This window comes from Typopeltis vanoorti, chromosome 4, assembly GCF_054136105.1.
Source record: "Typopeltis vanoorti isolate ZY-2024b chromosome 4, IOZ_Tvanoo_1.0, whole genome shotgun sequence".
NCBI lineage: Eukaryota > Metazoa > Arthropoda > Arachnida > Uropygi > Thelyphonidae > Typopeltis > Typopeltis vanoorti.
Window position 1 is genome coordinate 138595423 of NC_143552.1, and position 23215 is coordinate 138618637.

The 23215-nt window shown below is 35.6% G+C and overlaps 1 protein-coding gene across 1 annotated transcript in view; it reads left to right on the top strand.

The window, feature by feature from the left end:
- The window catches only part of LOC150107708 (ubiquitin-associated protein 1), an 84496-nt gene extending 81955 nt beyond the window's left edge, over positions 1 to 2541 (top strand). The window contains exon 7 of the mRNA XM_090391483.1: positions 2034 to 2541. Coding sequence (XP_090247609.1) covers positions 2034 to 2159 — 126 coding nt within the window. The 3' untranslated portion in view covers positions 2160 to 2541. The remainder of the gene's footprint in view (positions 1 to 2033) is intronic.
- Positions 2542 to 23215: the final 20674 nt, after the last annotated feature.

The following is a 23215-nucleotide window of genomic DNA, read 5'->3' on the forward strand; positions in this document are numbered from 1 at the left end:
TATTGTGGTATATCCATTCCTGTTGTCTAACTCAGCTATGGTATTATTATTATAAAATGTCAGCATGATATTGAAACATGATCTCCCCTTAGTAAACTCCTGCTGTTCATTGCAAAGAATAGATTTTCTGTCAACCTATTTCTGTATGCATACTCTTACCAACTTCTCCAAAATCTTCAGCACTACTACTTGATAGGTCAAGTGTTAGCACGTGAGTCTTTGTACCACCTTCTGCAATTATATGTTCTTTCCATTTCTGTTAACTTGTGCTGAAACTACAGCCAGTTCAGCTGAATGACCTTTTAATATCCCATCAGCCCCTGCTGTTTGATTCTTATTCAGTTCTGCACCAGATCTAGTATCTCCTCATACACCTGAATTTCTTCATTTGGTGTTTCAAGTAGCATTGAGCTATTTCAAACCTTAGGTTTGTTGCATAACCTAGGTTGTGATAGCTCTTAGAGAAATGGGCATTCATTAGGTGAACAATCTTTTCTACTTATGCCATCAAGATTAAATAATTATTCTTTCACATTCATTATTTTTTACTTGCAGCATACTGATAAAATTCTTTTGGGTTCTGTTTGACTTACAAAGCCAGTTTCTTTTCATACTCAGACTTAGCTTTTGAAAAATAAAATACACTGTTTGGAAAGAAATCAATGGATACTATGCTGTGAGGAACAAACAGCCATGGCACCCACCTGAATTAAGATGTAGGACCTCCTTTCGCTGCATTGACTACAGCAATCCTACAGGGCATACTTTCCACAAGCATACGATAGCGATCAATAGGAATTTTGGACCATTCTTCCTGTAGGAAGAATGGTCCAAAGAAAAATTTTAAAAATTGGAGTTCAGTGTAATGAGGTCCTGGATTGTTATGAATGGGACCATACCCAATGCTCCATTTCATCCCAGTGGAGTTGAGATCAGGGTTCTCTGGAGGCAGTCAAGTGTAGTGAAATTCATGTCCACAAATCACACAGTTACAGCAGAGCAGCCTTATGACACATACATTGTCTTACTGAAAGAGACAATGGACAGTTCCATAGAAATGACACAAAGTAGGAACAAAGCATTGCATTGTTCAGAATGTACTGATACTTCTTGGAGTTCAGTGTTCATGGCACTACTAACAAAGGTCTGAGACCAAACCAGGAAAAATAGGACCATATCCATCACACTGCCACCTCTGAATTTCATAGTTGGGGTTGCACACTCTGGTAAGAGATGTTCACCAGGCATCTGCCACACTCACACCCATCTGTTTACTTGATAGAGGGTGTAGCATGATTTTGCTGCTCCACATTCCATTGTACACAATCTTTTCACTACTGAAGATGATGCTGCATGTTGGTTTGAGTAATGTGGGGTGTTGCATATTGGGGGTCCTACTGTGGAAACTGATGTTGATAGCCTCCATTCTGAATGCTTTTGTGCAGATTTATGTTCAAGTCGATGCCTGGAACTCCACATTCAGTGTGTTGGCTCATTGTTGAAGGAAGTTGTTTCACAACAGCTCAGTATAAATCTGACTTCATTCTTCTCATTAGATTTCACTACTACCCAATCAATGTTCAGATAATTATGTGAGCAAGTCACTCATGATGAGTACCCAAATCGTCAAATCAACCCATCAGGTTGATTTGACGATGCATTTCATCATCAGCAAATGATTGATTAGTTTCTAACAATCCCCAACATGTATTTGATCTTGTTGAAAATAAATGGAAAATTGTTTTTACTATTGCAGTCATTGCTTTCTACTCTAACTGGACTTAAATTATCTGATATCACTAGCAGCAGCAGCACCTCCCCTCCACACACACACACACATCCACACTCTCTAATTCTGTTTCTGTCCTTGTTAAAAATATTGCACTCTTTACACTTAATGAGTTAGTGTACCTGTCTCTGAGTGTCAGGTCTCACTGATACCTATAATCTGAGGCTCCAACATGTAGTTCAGTGTAATTTAATGCATTAAAGTATAAATTAAAAAATAATAGTTTTACTCTTTTTTTTTTTAGGCAAAGAAATATTTAGATCTTCTTAATCAGTTTCAAGATTTGGGATTTGAAAAAAATGCAGTCAAGAAAGCGCTAGTGCAACATAAAAATGATAGAGACAAAGCATTAGATGCTTTACTTGCATGATATATGACACTGTTATTAAATAAATAAATATATATATATCTGTTTACTGATAGAAGAATTGTCTATGGTTAAATTGCATTCCATAGACAGGCTGTGATCAAAGATACTTGCCTATAGCTTTTATTCACCATGCCAGTAAATTGCTTAGGATGCAAAATGGTGTGATTTAGATGTATGCTCCTAAGCTGTACAGATGATGCTCTGTGTTATAAATCACAAAAAATTGTGTAAAGTATAAATTGCTTGTTATATAAAATGTTCATAAAAAAAAATGGATCATGTAAACATATGGTGGGAGCGCAGCTTGTGCTTTGCTGTATTTTACATACGGTGACTTTGTAAACTTTGGTTATTTAATATAATAAATCTTTAAAATATCTGATTCTGTAGCATTCTTTGTTATAATTAGTAATGATGTAGAATTTTGGATTCGACTATAATTTTATCTTTATATAATAAGTATTTTTGGAAAAGCTGATTTGTACATTGTGATACAAATTTCTAAATGTATTTTGTAAAAAAATTATTAGTAAAAAATGTTGAAAAAATTTGCAATGCTTTATTAGTCAAAATTTGTTGACTGTTTATATAATACAGTCATCCTTACCTTTATCCTTTTAATTCAGCGACAATGGTACCACCTTATTTCCTTACGTATCATTTACCATATAGTAAATGATACTGTATTGGAATTGTGCTCTGCATTTTCATTGCTGCTGAGAATTTTTTAATTCAGGAATTAGAAATTGTTTTTGTTATCTTATGATGTTAACATAATATGCACTGTAGCTGAAATAGCATAATTAGTATTCTGAATTCAGTGCTAGAATAAACACAGCTTTAATGTATTTAGGTTTATTAAAAAATTGAATTTACTTTATTGTGTAATAGCCAATTGATTTAATATATACACTATCCACCAATAATTGTCTGGACACACCTGTTATTTGAAGTTATGGAACGTTCCAGGTTTGTTAATAACATAAAAACCAGTGTACAGATAGGAAGCAGTATTTCATCATAGCAGTTGAATACAGGTGGTATGGTAATGTGATCAACAAATGGAGATGTTCTGGCATCATATTGCAGGACCAGGGCCGCTGCTGAAAATGACTAACAGGGAGAGGAGGGTGTTAAAACTGGCTGCAATCGGCACAGACCATCTGTGATGAGTTCCAAAGCACCAGTAACACTGTGATGAGCATTAATACTGTACAAATAGAACTCCATTTACTGGATTTCCATTATTAGCAGCACACAAGCTGAACATCACAACAACGAACAAGGTATCTTGTCTGGCCTGGTGCAAAGTGCATGCAAACTGGACAATTGACCAGTGGAAAATTGTACTCTGGAGCGATGAATCAAGGTTCACCTATTTCCAGTCTGATGGCAGGGTGTGGGTGCTAAGGCAGCCTGGTGAACACTAGTTACCACAGTGTGCTGTACACACAGTTAAGTTGGTGGTGGAGGAGTAATGGTTTAGGGTGCATTCAGCTGGTTTGGAGTGGTACCACTGGTTCGTTGTCCATGATACCATGAAGGCAGCTCAGTACTTTGATATTTTAGATAATCAGGTGCTGCCTACACTGTGGAGTTTTTATGAAATGGACCCGTGTTACTATCAAGGCCTTCAGAGATATCCTGACCTCAACCCCATTGAACACCACTGGAATGAATTGGTGTGACAATTGAGGTCCAGGACAGCACATCCTTGATCTGTTGCTGAACTGAATGCTGCTTTGATGAAGGAATGGAGACAAATTCCGCATGATATCTGTTGCACATTGGTGGAAAGCCTCCCTCAAAGGATGCAGGAGTGATCAAAGCCAAAGGTGGACATAGAAGATATTAGAGTTCACCTGCTGGTATCAATTGTAAATTGCTAAAGTGTCTGGGCAATTATTGGTAGATAGTGTATTTGGAAAACCTGCTATTACTGACAGCTACTGCTAGGTTAAAACATTTGTGGCAATGTTTGTTTAAACAAACTTTGCCACGTATCGTATTTTAAATAATGGTTTGAACAATACATGTCCTTTTTACATAAAGTCCTATTTATACCATATATCAAGTGAATATATTTTTATATTTGTCTTGTTTTATCTTTTTATTTAAAAATAAATTTATTGATTTTTGTGTTTGACTTTTTTCTAGTAAAATATAAGTAGTTTTTTAACCATCTACATTAATAAATATGCAGATGCTTAAAACTGAACTGCCTTACATTGTTTAGTAAATGTAAATTAGTACTTTATACTATAGTAGTTTAGTAGATGTAAGGCATCATATAGTAAACTATGCTTGTATGGTTGGCTGAATGATTAGCATATGCATGTCCATTCTGCAGATTCAAACCCTGCTGTGGACATGGATGTGGGAATATCTTGGTGGGAGAAGAATTTCATTGCATGGTGTCAAACCACAGCCCTGCTTACTGGAGGCCTGAAGTGACTTGAAGAAAAGTTTCATGTTTGGTCTCTAGAGCATGGTTCTAGATTTTATATATATATATATATATATATATATATATAAGAAATTTAAAGAAAATAACCACGGTAGCCCTTCCATAGTACTTAATGTACTATAGGACTTTTGGTCGGTAGGATTCACATAAAGAAACATATCCAGGTATTTAGAAAGTCTTTTTCACACACTATTGATGGTGGCCCTCCATAATGCATTTATACAACATTATGCTTCCTATGTAAGATTGGTGGAAAGAAGCAGCACAAATAGAAACATAAGTTTCTTAAAGGGTTTTTGTAAGATTGATGCAGAAAAAATTTTTTCATTATGTGATAAGAGAGAGAGAACAGGGGATCATCTCTGGAGGTTGTGTAAGTGTTAGTAAATGTGAAGATTAGTTAAAATAAGGGATATTACATCCCATATTGTTTCACAGCCAAATAAACTATATAAAGTTCGGCGAGTCCAAGTGTTGCACTACCAGATGGACTATGATTTGCTCTGCAACACCAGGGAAACTCATAGTCCATCAGGTAGTGCAACACGGGGCAACTCATGGTAAGGATGGAGCAAGCTCCGATCACTGTTCTTGGTATTTTCCCATAATGTGAAACCCAGCTTCTAGCAGCTGTATTACTGTTCTACATTATGAGAAAAGGTCACTACCCAGACCGGTTTCAACCTTTATTGAGGTCTCATCAGTGAGTAGCTAGACCTAGATAATACCAAGTTTGTAGCGAACAGAACTTACATACCCTACTATAAGAATTGCCAAGAAGGTGTCGTAATAAATTACTAAATATATGAATGAAGAGCCAAAGGCTTCAATTCGGTGATGTAAAATTATTTAAATTAAGGGATATTACATTCCATATTGTGAAGATTTTTTTTTTTTTGCTTGCTTGGAGAGTGGCAGATGGGTGGAATATGCCATTGTGAGAACATATTTTACAATATGTTCTTAGCCTGAAGTATTGTGAGTTGTTCCCATACTTTTCTTCTTGTTTAATGCAACAGTATTTCTGAATAAGTAGCTGAGCTAGAGTAAGAGGAGACTGATTTCTTGATTCTTTATTGGTTCTCCAGAAGAAGGATTCCAGAAGAATTCTGAAAGGAGTTCTCCTTTGCAATGGAGAATAAAAATATTCATCTGTGAAGATGAGTATGTTCACTTGAAGGAAATGTATGGCAAACTTCTGTTTAATATCAGATATGAAGAACACCATTGGCTACTGGAGACAAGTCTTTTGTATGTTGTCAGATCCATAGTCATACAGAATTTGTCTCATTTATTACAATTATGTAAGTATATACAGCTTCTGTAACTCATTTAGTAATAATGCCTTTTGACTGGGAAGATGACCTGCATTCAACTTCTGTCTAGGACACAAAGGGCTTTTCAATTAAAGGCAAGTTAGTTGATGAGGTTTATATATATATATATACTCATATATATGCAAGGTGATCAAAATTAAGTATCCCTGTTTAAGACCTTGTGGAATGCCATCGAAATGCTGCGAAACTGTTCAGGAATATATTGTGCATCATGCAGAAGCGATATCTGAGGGGGATAAAGTTCCAAAATTTGCCACCAGGGGTGTTGTATGATGTACGAAATGTAGATGTAATTTTTTGTAAGAAGGAGAAAAGTGACAAGCATACATTTTTATTCACTTCTATTATGCATTCACGGCTGTACTGTTCAATGTGTTTCCCTTCCTAGTGAACCATATCCTTTGTACAGTGTATTCAATGGCAGAATGCAGCTTGTTGAGACTGATCTTGCACATGCTCCATTATGCTGTCTGTCAGCACTGGCAAATTAGGTTGATCTTGATAAACTATCTGAGAAATCACAGGGAGTCAGATCAGATAAATGAGGTGGCCATTCAGTAGGAAACAGCTGATCACTTTGGCTTCTGTGAAATGTTCTCAAAGAACCTCCAATACAGTTCAACTGATGTGTGGAGGAAGGGGGGGGGGGTGCTTATCCTGCATAAAAATGACAGAATCCATACAGCTGCTGCTGTAGCCATGGCACAACAAAATTGTTTATCATATCTTGGCAGTAACTGAGCAGGCCACAGGAATGTCCTCAAAAAACAATGGTACAATCAAACATGAAGCTGTAAACCTGCACCAGATAGTCACTTTAAGTGAATACAAAGGAATTTATTGAATTACATGCAGGCTTTTGCATAGCTGATACCCTGGAAATTATGGATATTCACAGTTCCATTGGTGAAACAGCCTCATCTCCGCATTTTGACTAATAAAAAAATATTACTCCAATCGCGGCTTTAATTACAATTAACTTCACTTAATGCTTTATATGCTTGAGTACTAAATGCCAAAAAATGCTTATCAAATCAGAATGTTTCATTTTTGCATGCTGATCAGATCTTGGAGTTGTATGAAAAATGCTTTGAGATTTTCTTTCTGGTAATTAGGTCTTTAAAGTACTTCAGTAGTTTCAAAAATATGTCCTTTTCCTGAACACGTTGTTGACATCATTTAGTAATGTATAAAGCAAGATAAGAAAAAAAAAAGTCAATTGTTAATTTGAATGTCGGTTCGAAGTAAATAATTAGTTACCGCATCGCCTTGTCACAGCATGTTCGAATGATTGTAAACACTGCATGGATTGTAAATCACAATTTGAGATTAAAACATGTACAAAACATATATATTATAACTAAAATGTTACTTGAACTATAGGTTTCTCTACGAAGAATCTAGCTGTTTTCTTACCAACTTCCCAATTTCTTCTCATTTAAGAACACACTCATCCTGTACATTCAATCGCTTCGTTGTATTGCAGTAAAAAAAATTGAAAATGCGACATACTTGCCTTTTGAGGAAAGGCAAGGTGTCTGATATTATTAACGACACATGAATGAGAGTTCGCAATCAATGAAGGAAGGAGAGAATCTTGGGTTTTGTTTTAAAATTCCGGGTCCTCTTATAGTGTAGTGGTAGTATTTTAAAATAAACAAAATAATCCTCTGACACCTTTTATTACAAAAAGGATGTAGGCAGAGCTCTTTTAGCCCTAACCTTTTTAGAGTTACAAGATGGTAGCAGTTGTCTGGCTCGTATCATGAAAGAGGAGAGTATGACAACTGGTTTTTCGCCTTAAACGATAACACATTATTGTCTGTAATAATGAAAATTCTATAGTCGATTGGTTTTGAACTGCGAAGTTAAAAACCAGTTACCGAGATTAAAAAAAAAAAAAAAAAAAAAACTCGTACCAGAAAATCGAACTCGGAAACTGCTGAACCTATAACAATCTTTCTTCAAGTGGTTTTGCCTTATGGAAACATGCATTTCCACAGAGTCTGACAGGATTTCAAAATAACATCACCTGAATCCACTGCTATCATGGATGGATACTGAGTAATTAATATGGAGAAATAATTTGAAAGCATCATCAAAGGTTGAATTTAAAAGTGTATAATAAGAGAATCGGGTTCCTGCATATCACTTAGTTTGCTTCTGTAGTGCTAGACTTCAGGAGAAAGTTATAAGGTCTATTCTAGTCGCTCATTAAAAGAACTTTTCTGGGCTTAGGTTGATTTTTGAGTTAGTCTGTTTTGACCATGGGCAAATATGGTAGGGTTTCCCTCCCAGAAACTAGTTTTAGCGTTGCATCTATTACAAATAATACAAGTCTTAGAGGTTTCGGATCAGAAAAGTACAGCATCTCTCTCTTGCACACACACACACTCAAAAGCTCAATTCATTGATAGCTTGAGTTCGCAATCAATGAAGGATGGAAACTGGTTGTCATTCTGTCTTCAAAAAAGATTAATACTAAAGGAGCTCTGCTTACTCATTTCAAAAAGTAAAAGATATACTAAAGGAGCTCTGCTTACTCATTTCAAAAAGTAAAAGATACGAAGAATTTATTCATAACAAGAGGATTACAAAGTTTTAACTGCTAGACGGTAATAAAAGTAATAGTAATGCAAAACATAACTCAGGAATATTTCAGAATTTAATTCAAGTTTATTCATAGAAAAAAATCGTAATATGTAATATATATCTAGAGCCAACTGGATAAATAATCAAATTTCAAAGAAATACGCTGAAACAAAAAGTCTAGAAAGAATCCTGATCTGATAAATCAGCCTTTATTAAGCAGGATAGATGTAAGCAACCAGTAGCTTTACATAAAACATTAATTATTGTAAAAACAAAAAAAATAATTACAATTAACTAAGATGGAAGTTTTGTGAAGTGCTTTGGATGGGCGATGAATTTTATTTGCCCAATATGGGATCATTGATTTGCTTATTGGAGGCTTAAAGTGGTTGGAAAAAGCCAGTTTGGTCTATATATATATATATATAAATCAAGATTTTCATATCTCTTGATTAACTCACCCATGGGGGAATTCACATAAAAAAAGCTTAACGAGTTTCTCTGGAACAATTCTGAATGATCTAGCTGCGACTGCAGAAAAGTTAATGTATTGTGTTGGTGTGTGTCATGTGTGGTTGTGTATATATATATATAATTATATATATAATTAGCTAACGCCTATATAGGCGAGGGCGTTTAGCCCTATATATACCTTTTGGAGACTGAGTGGGCAGTCCAATCTCCATTGGCTGCCAATCAGAGATAGCCAGCCCAAGGCTATCACTAATTAAGTGGCACCCAGTGAAGAGAAATGGTTAAAGAAGTGCCGCCCATCTCGTGGTCCCTAACAATATATATATTGTCTGAAATAATGTTGGTTCTACAGTCCATTTTCTTGAGTTTACGGAACGAAAAACCTGAGTTTCCAGGAGAAAAAACCCGCTTGCCCTTGCCAGAGATCGACTAACTCGGGAACCGGTCGAAAAAAGGCTTAGAAAAATTTCCTCTAGTCGCCGACTAGATTCAAAAGCAAGTCTTCCTTCGTGCAGTCAAGCGCCCTGGTCTGCAAATATATTATACACACATATATATATATATATATATATTTATTTATTTACACCAACAAATGTTCTTGGTGTCCGATCAAGTAATAGAAAAATTAAATAGGAATCATATCGAAGATATTTATAATGATCACTTGTAAATTATGGCACAAGTTTTGTTAAAGGGAGATCGATTATGATAATCTGCTTACATTTTATTAAATGACTAGAGAAATAGGTTTGTTTTATTCAACTTAAGAACCTACTGATTAAAATGTCAAATGGGTACTGATAATCACGTAATGATATGAGCAGTCATTGGTTGATAGATGACAGGAAGCATTGTTTAGAAAGAGGTAGTTTGTTGGGGGTAGGGTATCCCAGAGTTCTATGTCATTGTTTAATATCTTCAAAATAATTTGGGTTCAAATATGAAGAGTAACATTTCTCTTTCTTGATGATGTAAAATTAGGCAAAGTAGTGAATTGTTCGAAAGACAAATTCTTCATTGGATGCTTTTCAAAGACAGGAGGGAGTGAATGGAATGGGGATTTAAACTAATGTAAACAATACAAGCATATCAAATTCTGTAAGAAATATATTAGACTGATGTTAGTTGAATGAACAGGGTGTTAGAAAAGGTTAATGAAAACAAAGTTTCGAGAATTTCTGTTGACAGTGAATTTAAGTTCAGGAATCATGTTGGTAAGATTAATTATTAAAACTAACAGAGTAAGTTTAATTAAAAGAAGCTTCACTTGTAGGAATAATATTATGATAACATTATACAAGTCTCTGTGAGGCCAGCACTGAATTATTGCTCCCAAATTTTTAATGGACATATTAAAAAAACACTAATGCCTTTTATTCCCGTATAGGGAGCAGACAAGGCTGTTTTAGCCCTATATATATAACTTTTAGAGACTGAGTGGGCAGTTCAGTCTCCACTGGTAGACAGTAAGTGATAGCTGTCCCAAGGCTATCACTAATCAAGTGCTACGCAGTGAAGAGACGACTAACAAGTGCCGCCATCTCGTGGTACCTAACCCTAACACATTATTTTTAAAGTTTGAAAATAGTGTGGGTTCTATGGTCGATTATCTTGAGTTTACGGGACGAAACACGCTAGTCTCAGGGGGAAAACAGTTTTCGTCTGTCAGAGATCCACTAACTCGGTAAGAAAATCGAAGGCATTTAGAAATTAATTAACTGCTTAGAGAGAGAGAGAGATGGTATTATGATAATTATGAGAATAGATTAGTTATATGAACACTGATGAATTTATATAACAGAAAATCATTGGAGGGGGAGAGTTAAAATTTATAAATTACTTCAGGACATATGTAGAATACAGTGTTTTTTTGCACGTAGTCAAACCAATCACTATTATAGAGCATAATAACAAGACAGCAAAGAAGAGAGTGAGAACAAATATATGAGATTCTTTTTTTTTTTTTTTTTTTATTTGCTGTACCATAGAAAAAATGTGGTGGAATAGAATTTGGCAATAGGTTAATGGAAGTGGCGAATTTATGTAACTTTAAGAAGTCACTCGTGCTTACCTAGTTAGCTGAGTGGACAGCATACCAGTTCTCCAACTGGACATGAATGTCTTTAAGTGATGGATGATTTTGGTGAACATTTAGTGAATGTATGTAGGAATGGCTTGAAAAAATCTTCTGGATGACTTAACCTTAGCCCATTAATAAATGCACATACATAAATGTACAACACTTTCACAAGATTTCGCGAGTGCATTTCATATATAAAAAATTATCCATGCATGCAAATATTAAAAAGAATGAAATTGGATAATTCTTGGAGTTTATGTCATTAACACCCTAGATTGCCTCTTGTCTTCTGATGGAAGGTCAATAATATTAATAAAACATGAGTGATAATTTTTTTAAATACATACACAGTTTATCCGGTATACGAATTTATTCTTATTATTTGTCATTTGAACTCCCATTAAAAAATAGCTCTTTACTCATGTTGATGTTTAATGAAAAAAAAAAAACTTCCAAAGATAATAATAAACTAATTAACTTTATTTAGCTAATTAGATTATAAGCGACTATTTTCGCATTGGTCACCAAGGTATCTTCATGAGTAAAAAGAAATACTAAGCAAGTGAATGCAGGTGTACCATCAGGAAGGTAAAATTCTTTCTTCTGTTTAAAGATACTGTCTTAAGCACTCAGTTTTGTCTTGCGAAATGAAATAACTGAAACTCGGAAGCAAAGCTTTTAATTGTAGATATCGTTGATGCTCTATTTTTCTGTATTTCTTTACTTAATTGGTGCCTGGGCCTGTAACCTCGAGGGCTGTGTAATTCAGTGGAAGTGGCGTCTGCACTCTCTGTGCTAAGCCTCTCTGAAGATAGACTTAAATTCAAATCTAGTCGTCGATTCAAGGAACTTTTTCTAAGCCTATCTTGGACCGTTTCCCGAGTTAGTCGATCTATGGCACAGGCAAACGGGTTTTTTCTGCCAGAAACTCGAGTTTTTCGTCTTGTAAACTTAAGAAACTCGACCATAGAACCCACATTATTTCAGACAGTAGCACATCCTGTTAGGGTTAGATACCAAGAGATGGCAGCACTTGTTTGCCTTCCTTTTCATCGGTTGTGGCCTATAATTAGTGATAGTCATGGGCTAGCTACCATGGATTGGCTACTGGTGGAGTTTGAACTGTCCGTTCAGTCTCTAAAAGCTAGATAGGGTTAAAAGGTCTTGCCTACTCCCTGTAAGGGATTAAAAGACGTTAGCTGATTTTATTATTATTATTATTATTATTATTATTATTATTATTATTATTATTATTAGTGAGATCACATCAGATACCCACGGAACTGAACAACCTACCAAGAAAGTTAAAACACGTAGATAACTACAGAACATTAAAAAAACGAACTCTGGAAAATATACCAACACAGTTAAGAAACCATTAACACTAATATACACATCACAGATCACTAGCATCCAATGCCTACATTCCATACATAAACTAGCAACAACACAAATAGTGAAGGCTAAATCCCACTCTCTACATAAAAGCTAACCCAAGCTTCGAAGTAGGTGGGATTAACTTGCCTCACTCATCTACAAGTAATCTTTATAAGCAAATGCAGAAATTTGTATGTATAATCATTCTTTCTCAAACTTAAAAAAAAAAATAAATAAATAAATAAAAATAAAATTTAAAAAAAAAATCAGCTAATGCCTTTTTATTCCCGTATACGGGGAGTAGGCGGGGCCATTTAGCCCTATCTAACTTTTGAAGACTGAGAGGGAATTTTTTTTTTTTAAATAAAAATAAAATAATATAAAAAAATATACAAAAAATTCTGTAATCTTCATTGTTAATATTAGAAGAACATGTGTTGTAAATACATAATATAAAGGCAAAAAAAATTATTAAAAATTTTAATTGAAATCCAATGTAGGAATTGCAGCACTTAGTGCTGAACTCTGTAAAATTATTAGATGCAATGTCACACAAGATGTTTATTGTATATATAAATATTTTAGCAATCAATAAATTATTATTATTATTAAAAAAAGTAGTAATAGTAGTAGTCTGTGTAGCTCGGTGGAAGTGGCGTTTGCATTCCACAGCACTTGATTACACAAAGGAAGACATGGCTTAAAATCTAGTCTCCCACTAGAGGAACGTTTTCTAAGCCTTTTACTACTGGTTCCCAAGTTAGTCGATGTCTGGCACGGGCAAGCAGTTTTTTTTGTCCCGGAAACTCAGGTTTTTCTACCCGTCAATTCAAGAAAATCGACCGTAAAACCCACACTATTTTCAGACAATAAAAATATTGTGTTAGGATTACGTACCACGGGATGGCGGTACTTGTTAGCCATCTCTTCATTGCGTTAATCGCCGATTAAATTAGTAATAGCCTTGGCCAACTATCTCTGATTGGCTGCCAGCAGAGGTCGAACAACACACTTAATCTCCAAAAGTTAGATAGGACTAAAACTGTCTCTCCTACTCCTTATACGGAAATAATAGGCATTAGCTGAGTTTGATTATTATATGCTAACAGCAACAACAACAACGAAAAGTTAAGTTAATCGTTAATCCCATTGTCTACAGAAAAGCTAACTGTAGCTTCAAAGTCATACTCTGTATGATCAAATTTTGTGAAAGTTCGAAAAAAAAATTTTTAACTTTAACATGAAGTAATATTTCCTGGTGTAACCGTGAACGATAATAATAAATTATTATTGTGGTGTTATTATTATTACTAATAATACATGGATTATCCTATTATGTTAATTGCACATTATGCAAGTTATAATGATATTAATTATATGAATCACATGAAAAAAATATAGTACCATTGCTTAAATTTTACATTATATGTATGTAATTTATTTGATACAATAAAGAAAAAGTGTATAAAAAGTAAAATTATTATTATTATTATTATTATTATTATTATTATTATTATTATTATTATTATTATTATCTCCCATTCTATTTAACATGTACACACATGACATAAGCCAACTCCCCCTAAAAAGTAAAATCTTCCAGTATGCAGACGACACTGCCATAGTATCCATTCACAACACTGCAAAAATCGCTTACAAAAATATGCAACACGACATCAATCAAATCACTAACTGGTTAACCGAAAACGGCATATATATAAACCCTGGAAAAACAAAGCTAATGATATTGAAAAACCCCCAAACCCTGCCCATAGAAACTAAATATCTCACTATCAAACATTCATCCTCCTATACACAAAGTGCAGAACCTAAAATCAAAGTTGCAGATCAAAGTTGGAATAGCCATACAAACTACCTACATACCAAGCTTAGGATAATAGCAAGCAAACTATACAGATTAAAAGACATTGCCCCAACCCACATAAAAATACTAATCTATAAAGCATTATGTGAAAACATTTTAAGATATGCAATCACATCATATGCATTCTGCGCAGACTACAGACTTAACAGGCTACAATGGTTGCAAGATAAAATGATAAAACTGATATTCTGGGAACAACCCACTCTTATGCAGGAAGCATGGACAAAACACAAAATATTTAAGGTGAAACACTTATGCCACTACACAGTCATGTTAAAACACTACTACAGCCCAACATATAGAGTAACCAGAACAACATATCAAATAACAAGACCACAGTCAACAAACTACATAACATATAAGTACAACAATCACCACGGCAAAGCCACCCGAAACTTCTACATGTACCTGACATGATAAACAAACTGCCGTTCGACAACAGAAACCTAGGAACATACAGAGAGCTGAAACAGGCACTATATAAATATTATAGCGAGAATGAAAATTAGAGCAATTCCTGTTTCTCTCTCCCCCACCACACATACACACACACACAAACCACGACAACCCCCCTCTCAAAAAACTACCACTACAAGAACACAAAGAAACAAACACACCATGTCTAAATCCAACCCTATTTGCACAAAAAAAAAAGAAAAAAAAGTTAAACTGTAATAGCAGTCAAAGTCTTTCAAGCACGTACCAACAAACAGTAAAATCAACAATCAACACCTGGCTTGTGACCACTATAAGAACACAACCATGAAACCACCACCCTCTGTCATCTATTATCTTCCTCAGATAAGCTCTGCTAAGCTTCGAGGAAGAAAATTACTAACTTGCAAGTATCTGTTATACACACTTGTAATGCGTTATAAATATTATATACATATAATTACTACAGCAACTATGTATGCAATTCATCTGAGACATAAAAAAAAAAAATTCTGTATAATCCTTATTGTAAATACTGTAAATATTATTATTGTATGTAACTTATACTGAGACAATAAAATGTAAAATTTACAATTAAGACAGGGTACATGTGGAATTACCGGGCTGCTAAGTATGACAAGCTTAGGTGTGTGCTTGGCTCAATGCCATGGCATGTAAAACTGCAAGGGCTGGATGTTGATAGTGCATGGGAGGTGGTTAAGAACTGTTTGCAGGAGGCAATGGTTGACTGTATACCAAGAGTCCGAATAATAAATCAGGTAGGGGTTAAATGGATGAATAACACTATTAAGCTTGAGCTGCAAAAAAAGAAACAATTGTGGAGGGAATTTAAGGAGAAGGGTGATCATCAGGTGCATGAACAGTATAAAGCTCAAGCCAGAATGGTAACAAGGGCGGTAAGAAAAGCAAAAGCAGATTACGAAAGGAAATTGGCCATGCAGGCTAAAGAGAATCCCAAACAGTTTTTTCAATATGTTGCAAGTAAAAGGAAAAATGCTCATGGTAGAATGATCTTAAAAAATGCTGAGGGTAGGGAGGTAACCGAATCAGTCGATGTTGTGGAATTACTGAGCGAGCACTTTGCAAGAGTATATCATCCAGGTGGTGAATTTGCGGAAATGGAAGAACCAACAGCTTATACTGGAATTGTGATGAATGAAGTAGAGGTAACTAGTCTATTACAGAACCTCAATGTCAATACATCTGTGGGATTGGATGGTATACCAGCTCGTGTCGTACGTGAAGCGGCCAAAGAATTGTCAGTGCCCTTGACCATTTTGTTTAATTTGAGCCTCAGGACTGGGTCAGTCCCAAGGAGGTGGAAAGAGGGGAAAATAGTTCCACTGCACAAAGGTGGTTCCAAGGCTGCTGTTGATAATTACCGGCCAATCAGCATAACAGGAATCATTATCAAGGTCTTAGAGAAAATAGTCAAGAGGAAAATACAAGATTGGATAGAAGAAAATGGGATACTGTATCGGGGACAGCATGGTTTTGTGAAGGGTAGGTCATGCCTCAGTAACTTGCTCACGTATTATAACACAGTGACGGCTGAACTGGATAAGGGTAATGGGTTTACAGTGATTCTACTGGACCTTGCTAAGGCCTTTGACAGGAATACCACATGGAATTCTAATCAGTAAATTGCAGCATATGGGAATGGACATAGGGTTGGTGAGATGGATAGGAGGGTGGTTGACGGAGAGATATCAGAGAGTGGTTTACTCAGGAATAGAGTCCACAAGACGGCCTGTGACTAGTGGTGTACCACAAGGATCGGTTCTTGGACCACTGCTGTTTAATTTGTTCATAAATGATATAGGAAAGGATCTGAGAGGAACAGTTCAATTGTTTGCGGATGATGCGAAGTTGGGTAGGGCAATAGTGAATGCAGATGACGTCAAAATTTTGCAGGATGATTTGGATAGATTGGAGGTCTGGGCTAGGAATAATGGATGTCAATTTAATGTGGCAAAATGTAAGGTTATGCATTTTGGTGTGAAAAGATTGGAGGCAGTTTACTGCATTGGTGGATCCGTGCTCCAGGAAATTGATGAGGCACGAGATTTAGGAGTGTTGGTGGATAAGGAATTGAAATTTAGGGGACACATTGCAAAAGTGGCCAAATCAGCTCATCAAATCACTTGGTTGCTGAAGAATACGTTGACAAGCAGAGACAAGCAGGTTATTGTTCCTCTGTATCGAGCCTTGATAAGACCTCATCTCGACTACTGTGCCCAGATTTGGTCACCTAGGTTTCTTCTTGATGGGGAGGAGGTGGAGAGGATCCAGAGGCGAGTGACCAAGATGATAGCAGGTCTGTGGAATGAACCGTATGAGAACAGGTTGAGGATTTGTGGGTTGCAAAAATTGGTTGATAGGCGGAGGAGGGGAGATATGATTGAGACATTCAAATTACTGAAGGGTTTCTATAAAATTAATTCAGAAGATATTTTTGAGAACAGGGCTGGTTGTGGGAGGACTAGGGGACATCCATGGAAACTGGGCAAAAGTGTGGTTAGTAAAGGTGTTAGAGCTGGGTTCTTTACTTTTAGAGTAGTGAATGAGTGGAATGCGCTCCCTGAGTCTGTGGTGAATGCTGTGACAGTGAATGAGTTTAAGGCGAGGTATGATAGATACTGTATGAATGTCGAATAGTTGTGATGAAAATGATTTGGGGCCTCCCTCGATGAGTCTAATGACTCCCCGGAGTTGCCCGTAATAATAATAATAATTAATAATAATAATAATTATTCACATTTTATTGACATAATTGACACACTGTCAAAACAAGATATCATTTAAACTAGTGCTTCCCAAACTTATGGATGTAAAGGCCCCCTTTGGAAAAATTAAAAAAATTTCCCGGCCCCCATGGAAAAAAAATCATAATACAGACATATATTATTATAATATTTATTGTATTTGTATTCATACAATTTATATTCAAGATTTTGCGTTCGTAAGCTTTTTTGTGCTTCTTATCAATTCCTTTGAAATGAAACTTATATAAGCATATATTTACTAATATTCATCAAGCTCCAAAATACACAGGAAGCAAAATTTGTTAACCAACACCAATGTGTAATTTTTTCCATTAAAATATAAAAAATAACAAAAAAGAAATAATAAATAATAAAAATGAAACACGTTTCTTTTAAGATTAAAAAAATCTACTTAGTCTTAAAACAGTTTAATTTTGTTTTCATTATTTCACGGTCCCTTCAACTTACGGTCCCAAGGGTGCCACGGCCCACAGTTTGGGACGTCTGTTTAATCCAGATTCTACCCAAGAATCTAAGGATAGTCTGCCAGGTACCTTCGTAAAATATAGACGATTCCAAGGAATGCTGATTTTTGTAGATCATATGGAGTCACTTCGTTGATGTTTAATTGCTGTAAATAGTTGGATAGCTTTTTTGAAATTGCACCAATAACTATTGGGATAACTTTAGTGTGTGCCAACTTCGCTTGCCAGATCTTGATATTTGGTAATATTTTCCAGTTCTTTGTTGTTAATGTTGTTATCACTGTGTACTTATCACTATTATTATTATTATTATTATTATTATTATTATTATTATTATTATTATTATTATTATTATTATTATTATTATTATTAATTTATTAATATAATTATCATTATATGATAGAGGGTGCTTTAGCAGCAAGCGGTCGCAAGCACGCTATTTCGATGCTCCCATATTTTAAGTTGCAGAGTAGATTTTTTCTTGTGAATTAAAATTTAAAGTACATCAGTGAACTCCGTTCTTCAAGACGAACATATAGATGTAAAAACTGTAAGTATCTGTTAAGTAATAAGTAAAATATAAGTATTGAAAGTTCGAAGTATATGTTGGTCAACTACGAGAGAAGAGAACAAAAGGAAGACGCCATATTAGAAATTACAGCAAGATCGTCAAACAAGAAATATGAAGTGCTACAAATGCCAAGAAGACCTAACGGGGGAAGGAAACCACGTAACATGTAGGAACTGCCAAAGAAACATGCATTTTCTATGTTCAGGATTGTCTGAGGCTACTTGGCAGCAAAAAACAAACAAGAATCGTGGCGAGTGGAAGTGTCTCCATTGCAGAGACAACAAAGGAATGTCGCTTTCGACCGCAGGCGGAAAACAGCCAATGCAGAAAACAACCGCAGGCAGTAAACAGCTATCAACAACAGAGGGAATTAAAAACAAAGAAAACAACAACGGAAACCCAGGTGAGCCAACTTTAAATGCATTACTTGAAAATAGATTACAAAACCTAAAAGACTGTTTAATTGATTTTGTTGGAGAACTATTTCAAAAACATACCGCACAAATTACAGAAAAATTCAACCAATATGAGGAATTTATTAAATTTAATAATAACTCGGTAGAAGGTATGTTACAGGCCGTTAGAGAAATTAAAAACTGCATCAAAGAGCTAACTGAAAGACAGCATAATTTAATTAAAGAGACAACGGACCTATGGCAAGAACTGAACTCTTTAAAGCAACAGTAGGAGCTCTCAAACCAACAGCAGCACAAAAATGACCTCCTCATAAATGGTCTCCCAGAAATAGCTACGGAACATCTAAGAGACACTGTAATACAACTAAGCCAAAAAATCGGCTCTCTCATTGAATCAAGAGACATCCAGTCAGTGCATCGGTTACCACAAAAAAGGAAAAGAGAAAATAATACCCATCCTTCTCCCGTCGTAATGCGACTCACCAACAGCCTAACAAAAACTACACTTATAAAAGCTAGCAGGATTAAAAATCCAGTAGTGAAGGATCTGAAAGGAGACCACAACAATACCCCAATATACTTGTCCGAATACCTTATGCCATATTATCAGAAAATATTCTACCAAGCAAGGAAAGTAAAAACAGAAAACAATTACCAGTTTATATGGATAAGAGACAGCAAAATAAATATTCCTTAGAAAGACACAAGATGCAAAACCAATCGAAATAAAATCCGTAGATGACCTCAACAGGCTGTCACATTGAAAGGAACATTGACAACTCATAAAGAAGGAACAGCACACCAACCAACATGAATGCAGACCATCAAGCAGACGTAATCACCCCGGAACATGATAATTGCCACATTCTGAAATCAATAACAGAATGGAAACAACTGACAATCCCCAAAAAAGGACTAACTGTTCTCCACATCAACATCAGAAGCATTCAAAAATACTGGCTGACCCTGCAAGCTTATCTGAAGGAAGATATAGACGAAATAGACATTTTAATACTGACTGAAGTATCTAAGACAAACGAAGAGGCATCCTCCTACGAAATGCCACACTTCCAACAACACAAACACTGCAGACAAACAAAACGAGACAGTGGTATAATAATATTTACCAAACATAAACTAGAAGTAACAGAAATAAACTATAAATTTGAATACGCAGAAAACATATGCATCGAAATTAAAAACATCAAACAAGAAAACTCCCTGATATTAAACGCAATATACAGATTACCCAACTTAGGCACCCACAAAATTCCTAGAAGAACTAAACAGATGGCTTTCAGCCACGAAAGTAGGCACCTCAAAATACTTGATAATAATAGGAGACATTAATATAAACATTAGGAACATAAATAACAACACAGAACAATACCTAGGCCTATTATCGGCATATAACATAACCCCATCCATATAGTCGTATATACGAGAAGAGATAGTCGGAAACACAACAACCTCAACCTGCATTGATCATATAAATATAAGGGCCCCTCCAAACAGCCACACAGCAGCCGTCATAACATGCAAACTGGCAGACCATTATTTCATAGCATTGCAGTTACACACTATAGCAGAACCCATAAAAATCACTGAGACTACAAAACAGTATCATAGCATTGTAAACGAAGCAATAGTGAACGATGAAATCAGAAAAACAGCCTGGATGCAGATAGCATCTTTAGACTCTGCTGAAGCTGTATATAATAATCTTAAACTTGCATTTTACAAAATATATAACAAAGCATTAACAAAAATAAAAATACGCCCCCAAACGAAACAAAATCCATGGATAACAGACAACATACTGACAGACATACAAAGAAAAGATGCCCTATGGAAACAACTTAAGAAGTCGCCGAACAATATCGCTTTAAAAGCAGAATACAAAAGAAAACGGAATCTCCTAACAACCCAGATTACAACGGCAAAAAGAAACTATTACAGCAACAAATTAACAACAGCTCAGAATGACATAAAGGAAACCTGGCACCTGATTAATGAAATGCTGGAAAATATACACAGAACCATTGCCTCAGAAACAATAAAACACAGCTTTGCCTGCGATCCCAAATCCTTCAAACAGTTGGCAAACAACTTTAATCAGCACTTCGTGAACTCTGTCCAAAAGCTACAAGAAACAACCTTTTCTCACACAAACGAACATTCTCCACTAGGTCCACGAGCAACTCAGTCGATGTGGTTCCCCACAGTAACAAAAGAAGAACTATCACTGGCAATTCAACAAATTAATCCTAACAAAGGACCGGGGATAGACGGAATCAGACCAAAAGACATCAAGAAACACTCAACCGACCTACTTCCAGTTATACAAAAACTGTTAAATAAAATCTTCGAAACGGGACACATACTTGAAACACTGAATACTGCATTAATCACACCCATACACAAACAGGGAAAAAGAAACATAATAAATAATTACAGACCTATCGCCACGCTGTCTGTAATCAACCAAATCATGGAGCGCATTGTACATCAGAAATTCTCCACATACGTTGAAAAATATCAAATCATACCCAAAACACAATATGGCTTTCAAAAAAAATAAAGGAACAGCAACACTCCTGGAAGATTTCACAGATCTAATAAACGCTGCATTGGATAAAAACAGAATAACATTAGTGGTATTCATTGACCTAACAAAAGCATTTGACACACTAACACATAAAAGCTTGTTAACGAAACTTACCCATATCGGAATTGGAGGTCGTCTACTCCAGTGGTTTAAAGCATACACGAAAAACAGAAAGAACATCACACGTATAGGATCAGCATACAGCAAAGAGGTACATGTAACCTGTGGAGTACCGCAAGGGGCTGTCCTATCACCCATTCTATTTAACATATACACACACGACATAAGCCAACTCCCCCTAAAAAGTAATATCTTCCAGTATGCAGACGATACGGCCATAGTATCCATTCACAACAATGCAAATATCGCTTACAAAAATATGCAACACGACATCAATCAAATCACTAACTGGTTAACCGAAAACGGCATATATATAAACCCTGGAAAAACAAAGCTAATGATATTGAAAAACCCCCAAACCCTGCCCATAGAAACTAAATATCTCACTATCAAACATTCATCCTCCTATACACAAAGTGCAGAACCTAAAATCACAACCATCACACAGGTGAAAACAACACGCTATCTTGGACTTCACTTCGATGCTGATCAAAGTTGGAATAGCCATACAAACTACCTACATACCAAGCTTAGAATAATAGCAAGCAAACTATACAGATTAAAAGACATTGCCCCAACCCACATAAAAATACTAATCTATAAAGCATTATGTGAAAACATTTTAAGATATGCAATCACATCATATGCATTCTGTGCAGACTACAGACTTAACAGGCTACAATGGTTGCGAGATAAAATGATAAAACTGATATTCTGGGAACAACCCACTCTTATGCAGGAAGCACGGACAAAACACAAAATATTTAAGGTGAAACACTTATGCCACTACACAGTCATGTTAAAACACTACTACAGCCCAACATATAGAGTAACCAGAACAACATATCAAATAACAAGACCACAGTCAACAAACTACATAACATATAAGTACAACAATCACCACGGCAAAGCCACCCGAAACTTCTACGTACCTGACATGATAAACAAACTGCCGTTCGACAACAGAAACCTAAGAACATACAGAGAGCTGAAACAGGCACTATATAAATATTATAGCGAGAATGAAAATTAGAGCAATTCCTGTTTTTCTCTCCCCCACCACACATACACACACACACACACACACACCTATGACAACCCCCCTCTCAAAAACTATCACTACAAGAACACAAAGAAACAAACACAGCATGTCTAAATCCAACTCTATTTGCACAAAAAAAAGAAAAGAAAAAAGAAAAAAGTTAAACGGTAATAGCAGTCGAAGTCTTCCAAGCACATACCAACAAACAGTAAAATCAACACCTGGTTTGTGACCCGTATAGGAACATAACCATGAAATCACCACCCTCTATCATCTATTATTTTCCTCAGATAAGCTCTGCTAAGCTTCGAGGAAGAAAATTATTAACTTGCAAGTATCTATTATACACAATTGTAATGCGTTATAAATATTACACATATA